General features: G+C 42.2%; 1 protein-coding gene across 1 annotated transcript; it reads right to left on the bottom strand.

Moving 5' to 3' along the window:
• Positions 1-4,737: 4,737 nt before the first annotated feature.
• On the bottom strand, positions 4,738-22,784 carry rbis (ribosomal biogenesis factor). Its single transcript, XM_085992746.1, has 4 exons — positions 22,340-22,784; positions 14,636-14,765; positions 9,530-9,646; positions 4,738-8,537 (listed from the first exon to the last, which is right to left on the bottom strand). The coding sequence occupies exons 2-4, from the start codon at positions 14,747-14,749 to the stop codon at positions 8,469-8,471; spliced, it is 300 nt and encodes a 99-aa protein (XP_085848872.1). The 5' UTR covers positions 14,750-14,765; positions 22,340-22,784; the 3' UTR covers positions 4,738-8,468.
• Positions 22,785-22,916: the final 132 nt, after the last annotated feature.

The raw sequence follows: 22,916 nt of genomic DNA, 5'->3' as shown, positions 1-22,916 counted from the left end.
CATCTACCACCTTAAGCATTCACTCCCTCCACCACCGGCGTACTGTGGCTGCAGTGTGTACCATCTACAAGATGCACTGCAGCAACTCACCAAGACTTCTTTGGCAGCACCTCCCAAACCCGCGACCTCTACCACCTAGGACAAGGGCAGCAAGCGCATGGGAACACCACCACCTCCAAGTCACACACCATCCTGACTTGGAAATATATCACTGTTCCTTCATCACCACTGGGTCAAAATCCTGGAACTCCCTCCCTAACAGCGCTATGGGAGTACCTTCACCACACGGACTGCAGCGGTTCAAGAAGGCAGCTCATCACCACCTTCTCAAGGGCAGTTAGGGAAGGGCAATAAATGTTGGCCTTGTCAGTGACACCCACATCCCAGAAATGAATAAAGGAAAACTTTTCTGACTAGTAATCTCTTTGAAACTGGTCAGCACTAAGTTTAAGAAGCGAGCTTTCTCTCTCTTGGCGTGACTTCTTTACCAAGTTTCGCAGACCATGTTTCTTTTAGTTGATCAGGAAGGCAAAGTCTTGACCTCTGAAGTTCTCTCAGCTCTGTGTCCAGGGATTGGCCAGTTGAACTCCCAATCAAACTGGATACTGCCCTCCAAGGTGTGAGGTTCCCTAGAAGCATCCTCTGTTGAACTCACATGAATGAAGCCCAGCATATCACTCAATTTCCTCTCAGGTGTTTAATGAATCTCATCTCAAACTGTTGTGGTAGGTGAGAAATGCTCTCTTGATTAGACACTTCAACTGCGTCTAATTCCTAATGTGCCACCTCCTGATGTGCATCCTTAAAAGCTGGATGTTGTGGATTTACAATCAATGAAACATTGAAATCTTACACATCGTGTTAACACAAGTGCATTCAATTGTGCTACAGCTTTTTTTCTTACAGATTGATTGATGCATGGAATAGATTTCTATCAAAGTCAATGTTAAATCAATGAACTCCTTTAAAGAGGAGTTGGAGGATTATGTGGCTAGGAACAGACCCTCAGTTCTAATGATAAATTTAGCCAGACATGATTAAATAACTTTGAGGGCATCATGAGGGAGGCGATTCGCAATAGTGTGACATTATCTGCAGAATGTTGTTTTGGCCCCATGGAAATTTTACTTGTGTTTAAACATCTCCCTCAGGAAATTTAAATAAGAGGCCACTATATATGGCACACTGGAGAGAATGGGCTCCATGGGCTAAATGGCCTTTGCTTGGACCAGGCTATGTTCTATCTTGGTAAGGTGCTAGCAATGTCTCTTAAAACTCCTGTCTGGAGACCTATACTCTAGGATGGGAAAATCTATACAGCATTTATACAGTACAGGTTGGAAATCAACAGAAAAAAACTAATCCAAACAGTTGGACACTTGTTCAAATGGAGCGGAGCGATAGATCAATCGCAATCAGTGATTATTAACCATTATTGCAAGGCAAAACAAGATTACAGATATATATAATAGATAAATTGAGACTGCCCCATCAGCAGATGGATCAGCCATTGCTTAGGTCACAGTGGTAAAACAGTATGGAAAGATTCCTTGGAAAGAGACTTGTACATACAAAAGATGATGGAAGTGTTTTCACACCAGCTGATTATGTTGAATTCATCATGCAATATAAATGGGGAGTTTTAAATGTGCATCAATTGCCACTGAAATGTATATTGATGTTACATGACACTTGAGTTGTTTTGGGGCATTTTAATTATGACTTCAAAAACTACATTGAATGTTATGAAGAATTGTGTTTTGAGCCTAACCACCAGGTGGCACTACAGACCTTAAAAGTTAAACCTGATATGAAGATCTTAAGCCAATATTGTAAATGTAACCAATAAGCTTTCTTTAGAAAAATGAGGAAATCCCCTTTAAGAATATTTCTGTACATCTAATTATTAAAAATGTGATGTTGCAACCATCTCAAAGAAACCTGTACTTGTTATCATTTAAGTTTTAGAAATCTAGCCCGAATAGGAAAGATCCAATTCATTAATAAATGAACAAGATCATGAAATGTTTGAGGTGAAAATATTTTAAATGGTTTTGGAACTAATCAGCAAATTATCAATGTACGAAATTACAACATAAAAAACCTGGTTCTACTGTGACAAAATATTATTTAATCAATACATCTTCAAAAGCAAGTGTAAATCTAAAACAGATTGGTTCACAAGTCAAGTTCTAATTTCACTAAATTGTTAAAAAAAATACAAATGTGCCATATAAATGAGTAAAATAGTTGGCTTTGCAATTCAAGGGTGTGGTTTTAAATGTTACGCATAACAAATTGTGTAAAGTAGTGATAGCATTATCTTATTTGAACTTTTAAGAGCATTGGTCATCATACATGCTTTGAACAGATGCAAATACTCCCTTTTACACAATTGTTTGTTTTTTCCTTTTTCAAGCTGTTAATATCCTTCCTTACTACTGCTAAATTCCTTTTTGTCAGCTCAGCAGCGATGATGGGACCAAAAGAATCTGCTCCATTGCTGTTGGTTCTGAACTAGCCTGGCCACTTCAGTCATTTGTATCGCTTTCTGTGACAAGTCACTCTCTACATTGTCTGTCCAGTAATTCCTTAGTCTTCCTCGGCTTCTCGTTCCAGGTACCTCTGTATGCAGAGCCATGAAAGCCATTTCCATTCTTGAAACATGCCCAAATCTTAACCAGTTTATTTTCATTATTAAAAGGAGTGTACATAAGGGAGGCATCAATCTGTTTGTTTAACTTACCACTACATTATGAAAGTTAAACTAAATCAAAAATGGGCTTGCTGAAGTGCCAAACTTAAAACATTAAATACGGCATGTTTAAAATACCTCCAAGAACAGAAAAGGGTGCAGCTTAATCTTCAGACTGCTGGCTAGCTTCCAAGGCTCTGTCAGCCAGTTTCTTGAGATTTCAACTCATACACCCTGACACTAAAATAAACCCTAGAGCTACCTTATAGCAGTCACTTTATTAACGTAATAATAATCTTAGTATTCCGCAAATAAACAAAACAATTTTAAATTAAAACAGCGATAAACACTTTTCTACTGCTCTGAGTCTTCCTTTTATTCCTCGATTATTTTAACTGTACTTTTGTTTTATTTCTAAACACTGGAGCCTAGAAATTCGCCTCCTTTGTGCCTCCTGTTATCGCGCCCCCCCCCCGGAGGTGCTAACGGGGTGTTACCAGCTTTGCGACTGGGCGCGGCGAGAGTACCGACGCCCGCAAAATTCCCGTCGAGGTTTGCGGTGGTGGTAACCCCTAGCGCCACAATCTCCTGTGCCCGGAGATCGTGAAGTCATCGTGTTGTGCATCGCCCTGGACCCGAAATTCAGTTCCGCCCCCTGCAGCATTGCTGGGTGACAGCACCGACAGCTGCAGGAGTCTTTGTCAGGGAGATCGGCTGCTTGGGGAACAGTATTTAAAGGTGATGATGATTACGTGAAAAAAAAAATCTTAATGCCTTGCATCCATTTTTCAGTATTTTCTTCGGCCACGATCGATCAGCTCTGCACTCTGCTAGAGTGCTTGGGGCCGATCGTGTCGGATCGCGGTTGCCGCCAGTGACGAGGGACCTCGTTTCAATGCAGAGCCAGCAGTGATGGCCCTTCCATTTAAGGAAGGGAAGGAGCCTCCGTTCCCGGCAGCACTGCCCTCGACATTGGGCACTGCTACTCTTGCTGGTTTTAGCACCCCAAATGGGGCTATAATGAATTTCTCCTCTATATATTTTTATATAACCCGTTTTCCTGCATCTCCAGGGACTACTGTCCACTCTGGCAGAAGTCCCCGATTGCCTGAAGGTGGCTTCAAAGGCTTTTTCTTCAGCAAGATATTAAAAGCGGTCTTGGTCAGTCATTGAAGCAACTAGATCAGTCGTAGGACATCTTTTGCAGGGTGACATCAGCCAGTCTGCTCACTCATTGGTGACCTTTCAACAACAATTTACACTTGTGTTACCTTCAACTTTGCAAAATGTCCCAGTGCCGGGAAAACAGTTACAGCAGCTGACCAAAGGCATTGCCCAAGAATTTGGTTTTGAAGAAGCTTTTAAAGGTGTGGAGATACAAAAAGGCAGAGGGGTACAGGAAGAGAATTCCAGAGTGCAGGAGTATGATGATAGTAGGCTCTTCCACAATTTGGAAAAGCAGAGTGTAGTCATTTAACTTGATCTCTAACATAACAGTCGCATTTACTTGTATACGCTATTAGTGTGTCCGAGTTAAATGGCAGGGTTTCCCCAAACTGTCTTCAGGGTATAATGCATCCATTTTGTTACACCATCTTAAACAAACTTAATTTCTCAGTGTCTTCTGCCAAAATATACACAAGTTGTAAGTCCTTGATGCAGGATTAGACTATAGAATGTACAGGTTTACTATCATCAATAGGGGGATTGAGTGCAAAGCTAGACTCGACATTTGAACTAATGACCCATAATTTAGTGTAGCAGGGTAATGAACAGCGTCTGCCGTTAGTTAGACTTGTCCTTGCTCGTTTAATCTCGACGACATTTTATGCGGAAACTGCGAGCCGATAACGTGGCAACACAGGAAACCGGGCAACTGTGATCTGAGTGAACAGGTCAAGCAACTGTGCATCACCTTAATTAATCAGATTGAAGAATTGTGAAATTAACAATGCAAAGACAGAGAAGGAAGTGTAAATTAGAGTGGGTGAATTCAATGCCAAATCAAGTACAGAGAAATAAAGAGGGAACGAAAGATTGGATTGAGAGAAAAAGTTTTTTTTATTTATTATATATCCAACAATTAGAACTTGAAAGAATGACACGCCACACTTGTAATAGTGCCAAATAGGTTAATTGGCAGTAATTAAAGCAGTTAAAATAATCTCCAACAGCTAATCCAAGCTTAATTAATTACGCGCGGATCTTAAATGGCTACAATACAGGCTCCTCGTGTCACTTCAGACCAGATCTAACATTGTGGCGAATTTAGTTTGTATCTACTGCGCAGGTACAGCAACTTCACATCGTTCAATGCATTTCAATGGCGATCCAGACAGCGAGATGCCGTTTTTGCAAAGCTAAGGGCGGAGTGTCGCATCTCGGACAGCAACCTTTGGATTTAAGCTATTGACAGTACATCTGCCCTCACGTGAAGTTGTAGTATTTGCGCGTAAATAACAGCGAGTGCCCATTAGTCTCACCATTATTCTGACAGCAAATTATGGACCAATGTAAATTTAGAAAATTCAACTTGAACATAACACCACAAGCCACAGGGACCAATAATGGAATCTCGTGCTTTCTCATGGGTGAAGCCTATTTAACTATGAATATCCAAATTTTAAGAATGTGGAAATGGGAAAATTAGTATTGATAATTTAACTAATGAATACATTTTATTGTAAAAATATATTTATGTTGGAATATTTTTTTAATGTGATTCAATTAATTTATGAATCTACATTAATTCAGATGCAAAGTTGACCAAGCTGAGCCACTCCTAAGTGAGTGATCTGTTTGGAGCAGGACCCTGCCCGAAACCCAAAGGCGGTGGTTTCAACGATTCAATTGTTTTATCTATAAATTCTGTGATGAAACTGAAAAACAAATCGTGCTCTTATTTTTAAAAAGACGTGCAAAATGATGGCACTACAACCCACCACTCCAGATGTAGGAAAACCTTTGAAAAATTCCCCCAGATTCCTGAAGGCAATCAAGAAAGCAAACAATCCGATCCTAGTGCTTTGGGAAGTCATGAAACCGACTCCTCAATACTCAGATTAAACAAAATTCTGCATCAGGTAATCAGTACTTTCTGAAAAATAATTCCAGAGGAACATTAACAAATGGAGGACAGATTTGGTTCTAGCAAATCGTGTAAACATCTGGTGTAGTGATTGAGCTAAAGTAACCATTCGCTTTTCTCCCATTTTAAGGTTACATAATAAAAGCTACTAAAAATACAGCAGAGCTAAGCAGTAACCTCTGCAACAGTACCAAATATCCTTAGAGTACACTCAAGAAAGGCAAGCCCATTAGTGCAAGTTACTTCCATATAATGACAGGTCAGAACTGAACCTAAGCCAAGAAGACCATCAAGCAGGAAATTCAGTCGAATGGACACCATTGCAGACGGAGGAGGAGGAAGAACAGGGGCCGAAGGAAAGTTGCGAAGGGAGACCAGAGGCGAGTTGTCAGGAAGGATCTCGCGAGAGGAGATGATTGCGGTCATGAAAAGTTCCCTGTTGTTTTGAGGACCATGTGATGATCAAGTGAAACAAAAAGGATGCATGAACACGCGCAGACTGCGTATAATGACGCGTACAGTTAAAGTTCAGTTCTACTATGGTTGTTGTACACGTGTGGTTGCCTCACAGCAGCACATCGCATTGGGACTGTGTCCGCAGATGGGCTTTGTGTCGGGGTAAGTTCAGCGGCAGTCGGAGCTGTTTGTATGAGACAGATTGAAGCAGGAAATATTTCCGGAACATGGAGTGATTGGGGGAAGGGAGAGGCCATTCTTGGGCTGTGTGTGTACAGTATCTCCCGGTGAATGATGAGTGATTGAGCACAGCTGGAAGAAAACAGGGATTGTAGACTGAGGAACAGGTGAACCAACCAGTAGGTGAACTTTGAGAGCACCAACCAGAGAGAGAACCATTCCGATTCAAAGAGCTTCCAGAGATCGACTGGGGAGAAAGAGGGGGGTTTGATCAGAGACTCGTCCCGTTCGGCACGTGGGTGAAGAGTCAGAGCATCAGAGCCTGGGACCGCCTGTCACTACCATGGCTGAAGGTCCAGACAGGGGAGAAGATCCAACATCTGCAACAAGAATGAGAATGGACAGATGGAGAGCAGCAGCAGCAGCCACGACGACTCGCTGCAGCACGTCGGCCAGCGGCTCCATGGTGGGAAGCTTGCAGTCCGGCTGGGAGGAGGGGAGCCGGGCATGGCGGCCAGAGGTCGGATCGTGAGTGGGAGAAGCAGGCCACCACTTGGAGCCGGCAACAGTGAGGAGGAGGCCGCGGTGATGAGGAGGACGGAGCAGCTGAGGGAAATTGTGCTCCCACTGCCACTGGAAGCCATTGTAGACTTTCTGAACACTGCGTTGTATGAATAGCTGACGTGTCCCTACGAGGAGCAAGCATTCCATTGTAATTGTACTTGTACTGGTTACATATGGCAAATAAAAATTGAATTGAATTGTATGTTGAAGTTACAAAATAAAGTGTTTGTTCTTTAGTAGTGTTTGATTATTCTAGCAGTACCAATACACCAAAAAGGTGACAAGGAACCACTATTCTCCTCTTACTTCCCGATTTGCCTATCTAGAAGACAGAACATTCCTTGGAACTGCTTCCATCCTGCAAATGGAATTTGCACTGCACTTCTGGCAACACTACAGCAGTGGAGAGGTGGCAGCTTCAAGGAAATTCCCAGCCATACATTCCTCTGTTGAGTCATCATAGTCAGGAAGTCTGAAAAATACTCACTATCATTTCCTGTTGCTTCACCAGTAGTGCATCTCAGCTGCTGATCAACCTTGCTGTTCACTTTTCTATGTGGTCTCACTGTATTTTGTTCACTTCCATCATTTGAGCACTAGAGGGAAGTTTGGGAGACTAAAGGATCTAGCTAACCACATCCAACCTAATGTCTCCTGAATATAAAATAGGTGCTAAAAACCAATTCAATCATTGTGTATACAGAAAACTTTGTGCTATCCGGCACCGACGGGACCCCGAGCTGTTGCCGTTAGATCAAAACTGCCGGACAAACCAGCGCTAATGTTGAAACATAGAGATTTTGAGCTCCGTATCTGGCAACAAACCCTGTTGCTTAGCAACAGCTTCTAAACAGTCGGCCGTACCTTGCAAGCATCTCTGTAGCTTAGCAACAGCTTCAGCGAGACCTTGCAGAGCTTGACTGTTGAGAAAAAAGCAACGAAAAGAAAAAAAACCTAACGAAACGGCTCCTGATTTTTGCCGGCAGCTCGAGCTTGCCGGACATTTAGCCTCCGGATAACAAAGTTTCCTGTACATCAAAGTGACTCACCACTGCATAAGTCACAATAAAGACAAGTAAATGGATTTTCATTTTTCATAATTTATGGTAAAATAACATTCAAATTTGTCCCATCTTCTCCAACACTATTCAAATAAATGTGCAACACGCAATAATTCTTAATTGTAATTTTCTAAATTTAATTTCCTAAATATCTGCTTGGGCAAAACTTGACCGCGGGCATCCCTCGTGAAAGATCTCCAATTTGTCTTTTGTAGAAGGTAAATGCATTCTATTGCGTGCCTCTGGTGTAGATGACCGGATTCTTTATTCCATTTAATTTTTATACCAAAGAAAACTGACTCGGCATTTGGAGAGGGGTAGGCGGAAAGAGAGATTAAAGCATTAAAACTCTTTTGGCTACTCCAACCTGCATTGTCCACTGTACATTTTTATGTACAAGTCCACTTAAAGCAATCTTTGAACTTCATAATTGAGAAAACAATTGAGTGGTAGCATCCACATTCAGCTGTTCAGCGGGTGGAGGTCTGGGAATCTGCAATATAAAGTAAAATATCATAAATTAATAGGAGTTTTCAACAGTCACAATATATTGCAATCCCATGTGTATTTAATTCTGAATGCAGATGATACCAAGTCACAATTTATTCCTAATTTGTGCACCACTTATTATTGAAAACCTCAAGATGTACCTGCATGCTCGTAAAACTACATGTCTGTACCACAGATGGTTCCTGGAGACAGCAAGTAAGAAACAATATGGCCCTCAGTTCCTTTGTCTGGAAAGTATATCAAGTGAGTAGCTGAACTGTACAAAACAGCAAGGTCCTACGTTCAATCACCGTCTATCCTGAGTTAGCCACTTTCAGTTGGGCTGACAGCAGAGGCACAATAAGTCTCAGCAGCCCTGGATCAAGGATTTCCACTCATCAGTGACCCCTGCTGGAAGTGCAAGTGTGAAGACCTCCGACAAGGACAGGGTTGGTTTTTAGACTTAGTCGTGATGTCCACCTATATTCCAACAGTTTTGCAACACTCAGTTTATAGGCTTACACATGAAATATGGCCACTCTTGTAAGGCAACTAAAGCAATTGGCACCCATGGAACTGTGTCCCAGCAAGGAGCCAACAACTTCTAGAGAGAAAGAGAGAGAGAGAGAGAGAGAGAGAGAGAGAGAGAGAGAGAAAACCCCTAATAAATAAATAAAAAGTTTGTATGTGTGCACTTATATTGCACAAGACAAGTTGCCATGGCACTTCATCAGAAGTGCAGGTGTATTGTAACAAGCAGAACTGGAAATTTCACAAATTAACTTCCCGGAACAGATTTAACTTACTGTGCAGATATTAAAAAGGTCAACACGCTGGGGGAGTATATCAAATTACTTCAAAAATGTTAGCACATGAAAACAGACAAACATCTTACAAATAAATTAATTCATAAACTCAGCTAGACTCTAAACTAGTTACAGGGTTATCCTTAAACTCCAAAGCAATTGGAACAGATTTATGATGAAAAAAAGTCACCTGCAGTGGTTTCTTTGGAGGCATTGATGTGTGTTTGGATAAGTTCTGGATCTCTTTTTGTACTTCTGCAAATGCTTTATTGACTCTACAGACCTTTTCATTGTTCACAATATTAATCTGTTCAGAATAGAATATAAATGTTAATTCCTTGTAGGCAGAGAGCTGCACACATATTACCCGACCAGTAATTTAATAACGGGTGGTGTACACACCAGATTCAGAAAATGCAAAGTTGGTGACTTCCAAATGTGAATAAAGGTGGTTATATGAAAACCAGACCCTTAACACCTTGATCGGGAGAGGCAATTTAGAAAAAAGAAAAACATAGAACCATTATATCCAACTAAGGTTGCCAACCTTCCTGGATTGCCTGGGAGTCTCCCTGATGGACGATCGATATCCTGGGCGCTGCTGCTGACGACCCGAGAGAAAAGTACTCACGTGTTCCAGTTCACACCTGCATGCCTCCGATGACATGAACTTAAGCCATGTGCAAAATCTACTGAATGTTCATGTGACTGCACTTTCAAAGCAAGTCCTCTAACTCCATTTGGACTTAATATAATATAAGCTCGATGCTGCTAATGCATTTTTATACGTTTATTATGCTTAGTGTCTTATTTACCTTCTGAAATTAATTATTTTAAAAATCTAGTGGGTCTTATACATGGAGGAAAACTATAGCTTCTTTTATAATAAATAATAATGGTCGATGACAGGTCGACCTGAAGCGTTAACCGTTTCTCTCCACAGATGCTGCCTGACCTTGAGTATTTCCAGCATTTTGTGTTTTTATTTCAGATTTCCAGCATCCACAGTATTTTGCTTTGTCTAGCTTCTTTTATATTGTTCTTTGACCACAGGCTCATACAGCCCTGATCTCCTGCAGATCATGGTCAGATGAACTGTAAAACTGGCAGATTTTATTTTGACAGGTGGCTCAGAAAGACCCACTTTTTTCCTTGACCTTAGTGGTCACTGGTCTAACTGTAGAAAGCAAAAACACTTGCACCAGTGGCAGTGTGATCTTTGTAGATTTGAAACCCGTCTCATATGCTCCCTGCAATGCATTTTAAATACATTAGCACATGCCTGCCAATTTCATGATGTCATGGCATAATGGACTGACGGTGACAATGACATTGTAGTGGCCAATTTGTCAAGACATACCGGTGTATTCACCACTTGGAACACAATTTGTTACTTGTAGTTGAAATTTGAGAGAGCAGTTATAAAACTATTAAGTAAATGCAATCAACATGTGCAGACTGCGGCAAATATGTGACCAAACCTCCAGGAAAAGGTCAAATCAAAATTGGCAACCCGACACCAGAGAGGGAGAGAGAGAGAGAGAGAGAGAGAACCCAATCAGTCTGGACTGCATTAAAACCCAGGGACAATGGATGATAACTGCATACAACTGTACAGTCCCTGGACCTGTTAAAAGAAATATTCCAAAAATGCTACAATTCACAAAAAAGGTACATTTACTTTTTATGAAGTTTAGTTTGCAATTTAGCATCTAACATCCCTAGACTATCTCAACATCTAAAATGCTTTAACTATCTCAAACAAATTTGCCCAATATGATGATAGTTTTGAAATTCTAAAGATTTACTTTTATAAATCATTCAACCCATCAAACCAGCCTAAGAAACGTATTCATCAAAAAGCAGAGGATCTGTCACATTTAACAGATGGGCGCCTGCCAAACATTTTCAGATGGGTGTAACCAAGCAAGTAGCAGTGAAATGGGGTCAATGCATCAGTAAACAGTTAACGTACAGTACAGTACTTTGAAAGCTCTCTTTCGGCTATGATAGAATAGTCAGTAACAGAAATTTGGGCAACAGAGCCCTTTGTTTCACTGCATTATCATCTACAATTGTAGAATACTTGATCATTATTATTATTTTTATTTATTTATTTATATATATATATTTTTTTTTATTTTTTTTTTATACACACCACTGGCTAATTTCATCTAGGCATACTGGGAGCACTCCAGATAGTCTGGTAGACAAAATGTAGTACTGAGCCATAAAAACCAAAGCTACCTAGGTTTATTCTCAGGTGTGCGGCAAGTTAACAGATGTACAATTTGCCACTGGTCCGTCAACTAATCTACATTTTTTTTAAAAATCATCCAAAATGTTTAGCTGTGTATCTTTCCTCACTGAAATTGGGGATGACTTTGAAAACTATGGCATCTAGTCTCACCTTCCCTTTCATATATTCTGAGGGTCAGAGTTGCAAAAGAAGTCCTGCTGGCGATGAAAATAACTGAACACAAAAATAGATAAGTTGAACCACATAAGTCTCCTTAACCAACATTATGTATTAATAAATGTGCATACACAAACATATGGATTCGCATGCACACATACACAACTTCAACTGCACTGTCTTACACTGAATATACAGCACAGAAACAGGCCATTCGGCCCAACCAGTCCATGCCGGAGTTTAAGCTCCACTCGCGCCTCCTCTCATCTTTCCTCATCTAACTCTCTCAACATAACCCTCTATTCCCTTCTTCCTTCCTCATGTTTATCTAGCCTCCCCTTAAATATATCTACAGGAAACTTTGATATCCGGCACTGACGGGACCGAGCTGGTGCCGTACCATCAAAAGTGCCGGACATACCAGCGTCAATGTTGAAACATACGGAACTGAAAAAGCTCTGTGTGACTCAACAAACCCTGTTGCTTAGCAACAGCTTCAAAACAGTCAGCTGCAGCTGCAAGCGTCTCTAGCTGAAGCTGTTGCTATAGCTACAGACCTTGCAGTGCCTGACTGGGGGAAAAAAAAGCAACAAGAACTTAAAAAACTTATAGAAAACGGCTTCTGATTTTTGCCGTTAGATCGAGTATTCCAGACATATAATCTCCGGATAAACCAAAGTTTCCTGTACTATTCACCTCAACCACTCCTGAAGTAGCGAGTTCCACACTCTCACCACTCTCTGGGTAAAGAAGTTTTTTTCTGAATTCTCTATTTGATTTCTTGGTGACTATCTTATATTGATGGCCTCTAGTTATGCTCTGCCCCACAAGTGGAAACATTCTCTCTGTATCCACTCTATCAAAACCTTTCATAATTTTAAAGACCTCTGTTATGTCACCCCTCAGCCTTCTCTTTTCAAGAGAAAAAAAGAGACCCAGTCTGTTCATCCCTTCCTGATAGGTGTAACCTCCCATTTCTGATCCCTTTCCTTGCAAATTTGTTTTTGCACCCTCTCTAGTGCCTCTTTTTTTTTTTAAATAACATGGCAACCAGAATTGTACGCAGTACTCAAAGTGCAGTCTAACCAAGGTTCGATACATGTTTAGCATAACTTCTCTACTTTTCAATTCTATCCCTCTAGAAATAAACCCTAGTGCTTAGTTTGCTTTTTTTTTATTTTTATAAATGGCCTTATTAACCTGCGTCGCTACTTTTAATGATTTGTGTATTTGTATCCCTTTATTCCTCTACCCTATTTAGATTCTTATTTTCCAAATATCTGACCTCCTTATTTTCTGCCAGCATATAATGGGGCTTCAGACATGAGCCTAGCACCCTTTCCAGGAGAAAGGCTGGCCCCTCTGGAACAGCAGCTTCACTGTGACAAGAGTCACTTCAGATCTCCAAGACTTCAGGGAACTTTCCCAGTTAGTGATTCTGGAGACTGTTGTGAAAGGGTTGTCTAATGAGGAAAGATTGAGCAGGCTGGGCCTATACTCATTGGAGTTTAGAAGAATGAGAGATGACCTTACGGAAACAAAGATTCTGAGGTAGCTTGACAGGGTAGATGCCGAGAGGATGTTTCCCCTCATGGGGGAATCTAGAACTAGGGGATGGGGGCATAGTTTCAGGATAAGGGGTTGCCCATTTAAGACAGAGATGAGGAGGAATTTCTTCTCAGAGGGTCATGAATCTTTGGAATTCTCTACCCCAGAGAGCTGTGGTGGCTGAGTCAGTGAATATATTCAAGGCTGAGAGAGACAGATATTAGAGCTACAGGGGAGTCAAGGGTTACAGGGAACAGGCAGGAAAGTGGAGTTGAGGCCAAGATCAGATCAGCCATGATCTTATTGAATGGCGGAGCAGGCTCAAGGGGCCGAATGACCTACTCCTGCTCCTATTTCTTATGTTTCCCTCGGTCTGTGGAAGCCTTATTGGAGTCATAAACCATGACTACACAAGATAGCCCTGATCACCAATCAACCATCCCAATCCAAGGCTTTGAGTCATTAGGGCTGGTAAGGTGGATTAGCGTATGATGCAAGTGTCATTGACAGCTTCCAGGGTAGCGAGAATTCATGTGCAGGATAAGCTAGTTGGCATCATATACTAGCTGCACGCTAATTCAATAAAAGCCTTTATTTTTCAGGAATTGAGGGAGTTCCCGAATGAGGCCTTCAGGTGATACATGTAATCGGTCCATTGCTCCGAGCACCTCTGGGATCCTGGCAGTCTGTAAAACTGGATAGATCTGCGTCTCTGATTCTATTGAGAAGGAAATGAACCATGTGACCTCATTGAAGAGTGTATCAGTCACCTTCTCTATACAGTGATGAAATGCTGCCTGACTAATGTGCCTCTTACCGCCACTGATATAGTGGATAATTTGATCGTATCAGCATCTACTTCCTAGAGCATAGCCTAATACTGTAATCAGACATAATTACTTCAGACCAGAGGTAAAGAGGTACACAGTGATTAATAACTTTCTATCAAGCAAAATCACTTCAGTAGAAATAGTGAAAAGATCATTCAGTCAAAGTGTTTCGGCAAGTAGCTAGCATTAGAAAAGCTGTTTCAGGAATCCTTTACAAATAGCAACATGCTCCCAGGGTTAAGCAGATATTAACAGGTGCCCAGCGACCCACAGATATTAACATATTCTTGACACCTTTCGCCCCCGTCCTAAATTTGTAAAAAAACAGTATCAGATACCCAAAAGAATTAGTATACACACAGCAACTAAAATAAGCTAGCAAATCAAAGAAAGCAAGCCAATGGCATAAAGACATAAATCAGATAATTGTGAGGACCCCAAGAAACACGAGTTTTAAAAAAGTATAGGTTAAAGTCATTGCTTTGACAATATATATACTAACCTTCTTGAGACTTGTAGTTACAGGTTTGGTTTTGCTTTTGAGCTTTAGACTTCTGCTGCTGGCAACTTTGAACACGTCTTTGTGTTTCTGTGCCTTTGATTTGTTCTTTGCCATTCTTTCTGATAGCTTACTAGAAAATAAACAAACATTCACAGAATCAATCTACTATTGTTTTTTACCTATGGACCATAACTCACTGACTATTTTACAGCCTTGACTTAGAAAATCTAGGAGAATTCTCCTCCTCACTTAATAAAGACTGGCACAGTTACTTCCCTTTTTTTGATCAGCTGGTTGCTTGACAAGGAGACATTTACCACCATATTTAAACATCCAAATCCAAATCACTGAGAAATCCACATAGGCAGAACTTCTATTTGTTCAATATACTCACCAAGTAGGGGCACAGTCTAGAAAGGTCAGGCACAAGATGATTGGAATAAGGCTAAAGGGTCCCCACATGCACAGAGGGCTATTGCTGGCACTTTAACCAGCTGACTGTTTCCCACTCCTCAGCCAGCCAGAACCAACCTCTGTTGTGGTCTTTGCTTGCAAAGTTATCTGAAGCCAAATGGGAAGAATCCCAGCCCCCCCAATTACAGGTCTACCTCACTAGTTTCCAGTAGTGAACCACTCTGGAGAGTTGCAGAACTGCTTGGCTCAAGTTTCGCATTACCAGGTCAACTAACTATATTACCAGCATCCTGTATGGACTTACCTCATTCAACTAATTGGAGGTGCAGTATTTCAGCCATACCTGCTCACCTCTCAAACTGAAGCATGATAAGAATGAAGCCCTGGATATACAAGTGCATGTTTTAATACCTGGCCTCCAGGTAATGCTTTCCAGCAGCTGCCATACACCTTCTAAACAATAGAAAGGCTGACATGTCTGCTTGTGACATGAGCCACCCTGGTGTTCTAGACATCCAAGTCTAATGCCATGGCCCAGGCTCCTCACAAACCACCTAAACTAGGTACTTAAAGGGCTTTGGTAAAGAGGCTGGCATTTCTTTCAAGGTACTCAGTGACAGCCAAAGCCCTCCCTTCCTGCAACCATTTCCCCTTTTTGCCACAAATCCATTTTGCATATGGGAGGCTAGGTTTTATAAGTTGGGGTATAGAGAGTACAAAAGCAAATAGCATTTAGCCTATACAATTAATTGATTAGGTTCGTTAGAATACAGAGTCCAGTTTTTGGTATGCTACTTTAGGTAGGATTTCAAGGTGCAGAAGAGATTTACTAAGGCTTTAGCTATTGGAAGAACGAGAGATACTGGGGCTCTGTTCTCAAGAACAAAGAAGGTTAAGAAAAAATCTGATAGGCATGCTCAAAATGGCAAAGGATTTGATGAGGTAAATAGGCAAAATCTACTTCCACTGGCCAGTGAGTCAGTAACTAGAGGACATAAATTTCTGTTCATCACCAAAAGAACAAAGAGGGGTTAGGAGAATGTGTTTATGCAGTGGGTTGCTGGGACATGTAATGCCCTACCAAAAACAATGGTGGAAGCAGAATCTATAATCATTTTCAAAAGGTGTAAGCAGAACTGCTGAAACTGTAACAAGAATTAATCATGATAATGAACAATTTTACAACTAACCAGCAAAACTGAAGAAATTGTAAGACAATGTTGGTACTGAGGTAATGGTAAGAAAATGATGTTGATTGAGTTGATAAGGAGAAACAGATTCCAGTGGCAGAAGGGTCAATAACCAGAGGACACAGATTTAAGGTAATTGGCAAAAGAACAAAAGGGGAGATGACTTTTTTTTATATAAACGCAGCAAGGTGTTATGATCTAGAATACACTGCCTGAAAGGGTGGTGGAAGCAGATTAAATGGTAACATTCAAAAGCAAATTGGATAAATACTTGAAGGGAAAAAATTTACAGGGCTATGGGAAAAGAACAGGGGGGTAGAATTAATTGGACAGCTCTACCAAAAAGAGCCAGCCTAGACACAATGGGCCGAATGGCCTCCTCTGCTGTTTGATTCTATGACATTAAAATTGTAATTTTACAAACTGGATACTCTAAGAAATAGAACACTAAAGCAGTTTTCATTTATTAGGAGTGACAGATGAACATTTTAATTTAGATGTATAACCTACGAGCTGGAGTACCCGGCGTTGCCGAGGGAACTGAAGAACCCTCTGCCATGTTTATAAAACTGTTGGGATTGAAGAACTCTTGCTAAGCACCCAGGAGGTGGTTCTTCAACTTCATTTTTTGTTAATGGGGATCGCCAGTAGCCATATACTCCAGGTTTTACAGTTTTGGGTATGTCTCGCCTGGTCAACAGCTTGCCGTGCCCGAGTCTGGTCAGGAATCTCTGACTCCCCCCTCTCCCCCTCCCTCCCCTTCACTTCACTTCACTTCCTCCCTCCCTCCCCCCCCCCCCACCCTCCCTCACGGACATAAAAGATCTTATGGCACTATTTTAAAGAAGATCAGGGGAGTTATCCCCCCCTCCCCCAGTGTCCTGGCCAATATTTATCCCTCAATCAACGTCACAAAAAAAAAATTCTGGTCATTATCAAATTGCTGTTTGTAGGAGCTTGCTGTGCGCAAATTGGCTGCTGCGTTTCCTAAATTACAACAGTGACTACACTTCAAAAATACTTCATTGCCTATAAAGCACTTTGGGACGTCCTGAGGTTGTGAAGGGCGCTATATAAGTGCAAGTCTTTCTTTCTCTGCGCGAAGGAGAATAATCCCAGTTTCTCCAGCCTCTCCACATAACTGAAATCCCTCATTCTTGGTACAATTTCCTCCGATTTGATATTTTAGCACCAACATTGGAATTTCCTGCAATCTACAGAGGAACCAGAACATTCCCTTTTATTATATGAAAAACATATCTTATTTTGTAGTTTTCCCTTATGGCCAGCAGCAAAAGCTACTCCCGTCAGCAAGCCCTCGCTCCCAATAAGGGGGGACATTATACACAATATTTGGTGATGTAGAGTTGCCCCATGTCAAACAGAAACCCAGTTACTGTAATAAGCTCACAGAATTGACAAGAGCCCTTATGTCACCTAGTCTTTTGATAGTGAGACAATAGATTGCTCCATCAGAATCATACAACTTAGGCTATAAATTACAAATCAGGTTTATTAATAGTTAAGAGCACCAGAAACTCAATACAACAGATTTCATGTGATTGCAGAACATTTAACACCTCCTGTTATACAAAAACAATTTTTAAAAATGCAACATTTTGGTAACCAACTTGCTAATACTAAACCTGGACCAGTGTCTGTAACAATCACTTCAATCTAAATGCAAGTTACTATGATTTGTGTTCCTAAAAACTAAAGCACAACGCCACACATTTAGTAGATACTGTATGCTATTTCTGCCACTGGAAATCTCAACATCTTCAGTGGGCAGAGAGCGCTTTGCTGATTTGGTCTTTAAAGTGAGAGCCATTTTCAGATCAAGTCTTTGCCCTCCAACTAAACTAGTGTTAGTTTTCAATCACGTTAACATAGAAGACAGGAGCAGGAGTAGGCCATTCGGCCCGTCGAGCCTGCTCCGCCATTCAATGCGATCATGGCTGATCATCCAATTTCAGTACCCGGTCCCTGCTTTCTCCCCGTACCCCTGGATCCCTTTAGCCTTAAGAAATATATCCAACTCCTTCTTGAATATATTTACTGAATTGGCTTCTACTGCCTTGTGTGGTAGAGAATTCCACAGGTTCACCACACTCGGTGAAGAAATTCCTCCTCATTTCTGTCCTAAATGGCCTACCCCGTATCCTTAGACTGCGACCCCTGGTTCTGGACTCCCCGACCATCGGGAACATCATTCCTGCATCTAGTCTGTCCAGTCCTGTCAGAATTTTATAAGTTTCAATGAGATCCCCTCTCATTCTTCTAAACTCCAGCAAGTACAAGCCCAATCGACCCAATCTCTCCTCATACGTCATTCCTGCCATCCCAGGTATCAGCCTGGTGAATCTTCGCTGAACTCCTTCCATGGCAAGAACATCCTTCCTCAGATAAGGCGACCAAAACTGCACACAATACTCAAGGTGTGGTCTCACCAAGGCCCTGTACAACTGCAGCAAGACATCCTTGTTCCTGTAGTCAAACCCTCTCGCTACGAAGGCCAACATACCATTTGCCTTCTTAACCGCCTGCTGCACCTGCATGCTGACCTTCAGCGACTGGTGCACAAGGACACCCAGATCTCGTTGCACTTCTCCTCTCCCAATCTATTGCCATTCAGATAATAATCTGCCTTCCTGTTTTTGCCACCAAAGTGGATAACCTCACATTTATCCACATTATATTGCATCTGCCATGCTTTTGCCCAATCACCCAACCTGTCCAAATCATCCTGGAGTTTCTCGGCATCCTCCGCACAGCACACACGCCCACCCAGCTTTGTGTCGTCTGCAAACTTGGAGATATTACATCTCGTTCCCTTGTCTAGATCATTAATATATATTGTGAATAGCTGGGGTCCAAGGACCGATCCCTGCGGTACCCCACTAGTCACTGCCTGCCACTCGGAAAAAGACCCGTTTATTCCAACTCTTTGCTTTCTGTCTGCCAACCAGTTCTCTATCCAAGTCAATACCTTGCCCCCAATCCCATGTGCCTTAACATTACACGCTAATCTCTTATGCGGGACCTTATCGAAAGCCTTCTGAAAGTCCAAATACACCACATCCACTGGTTCTCCCTTATCTATTTTACTAGTTACATCCTCAAAAAATTCCAGTAGATTAGTCAAGCACGATTTACCTTGTGTAAATCCATGTTGACTTTGTCCGATCCCGTCACTGTTTTCCAAGTGCTCTGCTATTACATCTTTTATAATGGACTCTAGCATTTTCCCCACCACCGATGTCAGGCTTACCGGTCTGTAATACCCCGTTTTCTCTCTACCACCTTTTTTGAATAGTAGGGTAACATTAGCTACCCTCCAATCCATGGGTACTGTTCCAGATTCCATCGAATGTTGGAAGATGATCAGCAATGCATCTACTATTGCTAGGGCCACTTCCTTAAGTACCCTAGGATGTAGATTATCAGGCCCTGGGGATTTATCAGCCTTCAATCCCATCAATTTCCCTAACACCATTTCCCTACAAATACTGATTTCTTTCAGTTCCTCCCTTTCATCGGGCCCTATGTTCCCCGACATCTCTGGGAGGTTATTTGTGTCCTCCTTTGTGAAGACAGAACCAAAATATGTATTTAAATTGGCCTGCCATTTCTTTGTTCCCCATTATAAATTCCCCTGATTTTGACTGCAAGGGACCCACGCTTGACTTCACCAATCTTTTTCTCTTCACATATCTATAAAAGCTTTTAGTCAGTTTTTATGTAACCTGCAAGCTTACTCTCATATTCAGTTTCCCCCTTCTTAATTAATCCCTTTGTCCTCCTTTGTTGAATCCTAAACTGCTCCCAATCCTCAGGTTTACTGCTTTTTCTGGCCAATTTATATGTCCTCTCCTTGGATCTTATGCTATCCCTAATTTCCCTTGTTAGCCACGGTTGAGTCACCTTTTTTGTTTTATTTTTATGCCAAACTGGGATGAACAAATTTTGTAGTTCATCCATGCGGTCTTTGAATGTCTGCCATTGCCTATCCACCGTCAACCCTTTGAGTGACATTCCCCAATCAATCCTACCCAACTCACGCCTCAGACCATCGTAGTTTCCTTTGTTTAAATTCAGGACCCGAGTCTCCGAGTCAACTACTTCATTCTCCATCTTAATGAAGAATTCGGTCATATTATGATCGCTCCGACCAAAGGGGCCTCATACAACAAGATTGCTAATTAATCCATTCTGGTTACATAATATCCAGTCTAAGATGGCCTGATCTCTGGTCGGTTCCGCCACATATTGGTCCAGGAAACCATCCCGTAAACACTCCAGGAATTCCTCCTCCACAGTATTGTTACTAATTTGGTTAGTCCAATCTATATGTAGATTAAAGTCACCCATGATGACTGCTGTGCCCTTATTGCACACTTCTCTAATTTCCCTTTTAATGCCATCCCCAACCTCCGCATTACTGTTTGGAGGTCTATATACCACTCCCACTAACGTTTTCTGCCCCATGGTATTTCTCAGTTCTACCCATACAGATTCCACATCATCAGAGCTAATATCCTTCCTTACAATTGTGTTAATCCCTTCTTTAACCAGCAATGCTACCCCACCTCCCTTTCCTTTTTGCCTATCTTTCCTGAATATTGAATGCCCCTGGATGTTGAGTTCCCAGCCTTGGCCACCCTGGAGCCATGTTTCCGTAATCCCAATCAAATCATATTCATTTACCTCTATTTGCGCAGCCAATTCATCCACCTTATTACGAATGCTCCTTACATTAAGACACAAGGCCTTCAGGTTTTTTTTTAATGCTCTTAGAATTATTATTTACTGGGGCCATGTTTGATTTAAACCATTGATTTCTCTGCCACTTTTGTTTCTCTCCTTCCTATCTTTTGCTTTTATCCTTGTTTCCCTTTCCTCTGTCTCCCTGCTGAGGTTCCCAACCCCCTGCCATTTTAGTTTAAACCCTCCCCCAGAGCACTGGCAAACACTCCCCCTAGGACATCGGTCCCAGCCATGCCCAGGTGCAAACCGTCTGGTTTGAACTGGTCCCACCTCCCCCAGAACCGGTTCCAATGTCCCAGGAATTTGAATACCTCCCCCTCGCACCATTCCTCTAGCCACGTATTCATCTGAAATATTCTTCTAGTTCACCTCTGACTAGCACGTGGCACTGGTAGCAATCCTGAGATTACTACCTTTGAGGTCCTATTTTTAAATTTACCTCCTAACTCCCTATATTCAGCTTTTAGTACCTCATCCCGGTTTTTACCTATATCATTGGTACCTATATGCACCACGACAACTGGCTGTTCACCCTCCCCTTCCAAAATGTTCTGCAGCCGCTCCGAGACATCCTTGACCCTTGCAACAGGGAGGCAGCACACTATCCTGGAGTCTCGTTTGCAGCCGCAGAAACGCCTATCTATGCCCCTTACAATAGAATCCCCTATTCCTATAGCTCTACCCCTCTTTTTCCCCGTCCTGTGCAGCAGAACCACCCCTGGTGCCAGGAAGTTGGCTGCTGCTGCCTTCCTGATAAGCCATTCCCCCCAACAGTATCCAAAGCGGTATATCTGTTTGAGAGGGGGATGACCCCAGAGGACTCCTGCAAGACGTGCCTGCGCCTATTACTCTGCCTGGCGGTCACCCATTCCCTTTCTGCCTTTGCAACCTTTACCTGCGGTGTGACCAACTGGTTAAACGTGCTATCCACGACATCCTCAGCCTCGTGAATGGTCCAGTATGTATCCATCCGCAGCTCGAGCGCCGCAATGCGGTCTGTCAGTAGCTGCAGCTGGATACATTTCCCGCACACATAGCTGAATAAGGAACAAGTGCAGCTAATGAATATGACAAAAAGTGAAAAGAATTCTTCAAATTTTAACACTGACACTGCAAAATACACAAGCAGAAAATTTCCCTTTATTACACCTTCAGCTAATTTTACAATTTTTAAAAAAGTAATGCACCATCTTAGTACCACCATTTCAAAAAGGAGCAGGGGAGCTATCCCTGTGTCCTGGCCAATATTTATCCCTCAATCAACATCTGATCATTTATCACACTGCTGCTTGTGGGATCTTGCTGTGCGCAAATTAGCTGCCGCGTTTCCTACCTGACAACAGTGGCTGTAAAGCGCTTTGGGACGTCCCGAGGTCGTGCAAGGCGCTGTAGAAAATGCAAGTCTTTCTTTTCTTTCTAGTAAGTGTAATGGATCTGGTAAATGTTCACCCGACACGTTAGCCTCCGTTTTTCAGATGCCGAGTGCTCTGGCTGTGAAGTTCCAGCAGTTTCCGAACTGGGTACTGAATCTGACTGAACGCTACCAGACTCGGTTCAGGTTCAGATGGCCCTGGGCTCTGGCTGGGCCTGTGCCGACTGACTGACTGACCCGCCAGCCTCGTGCGCCACTCCGCCACCTCACAAACAGCGCGCCGCACGCACGAGAAAGCCCCCGCAGCGGGGCTGCCCGAGAGACTGCCGGCTTCACAAAGATGCAATAAGAGTCGGTCAGACGGGGGGTGCGCGGAGTTGAAGCTAGTCTTGGGCTTGATCTGACTGCGGGAGCGTAAAGAAGGACGCCTTGCATTTATATAGCGCCTTTCACGACCACCTGACGTCCCAAAGCGCTTTACAGCCAATGAAGTACTTTTTTTTTGAAGTGTAGTCACTGTTATAATGTAGGAAACCCG

This window comes from Somniosus microcephalus, chromosome 7, assembly GCF_052327205.1.
Source record: "Somniosus microcephalus isolate GS21.2 chromosome 7, FLI_Smic_1.0, whole genome shotgun sequence".
Lineage (NCBI taxonomy): Eukaryota > Metazoa > Chordata > Chondrichthyes > Squaliformes > Somniosidae > Somniosus > Somniosus microcephalus.
The sequence above is the reverse complement of the archived record's forward strand: the minus strand, read 5'-3'. Positions and strand labels throughout refer to the sequence as shown.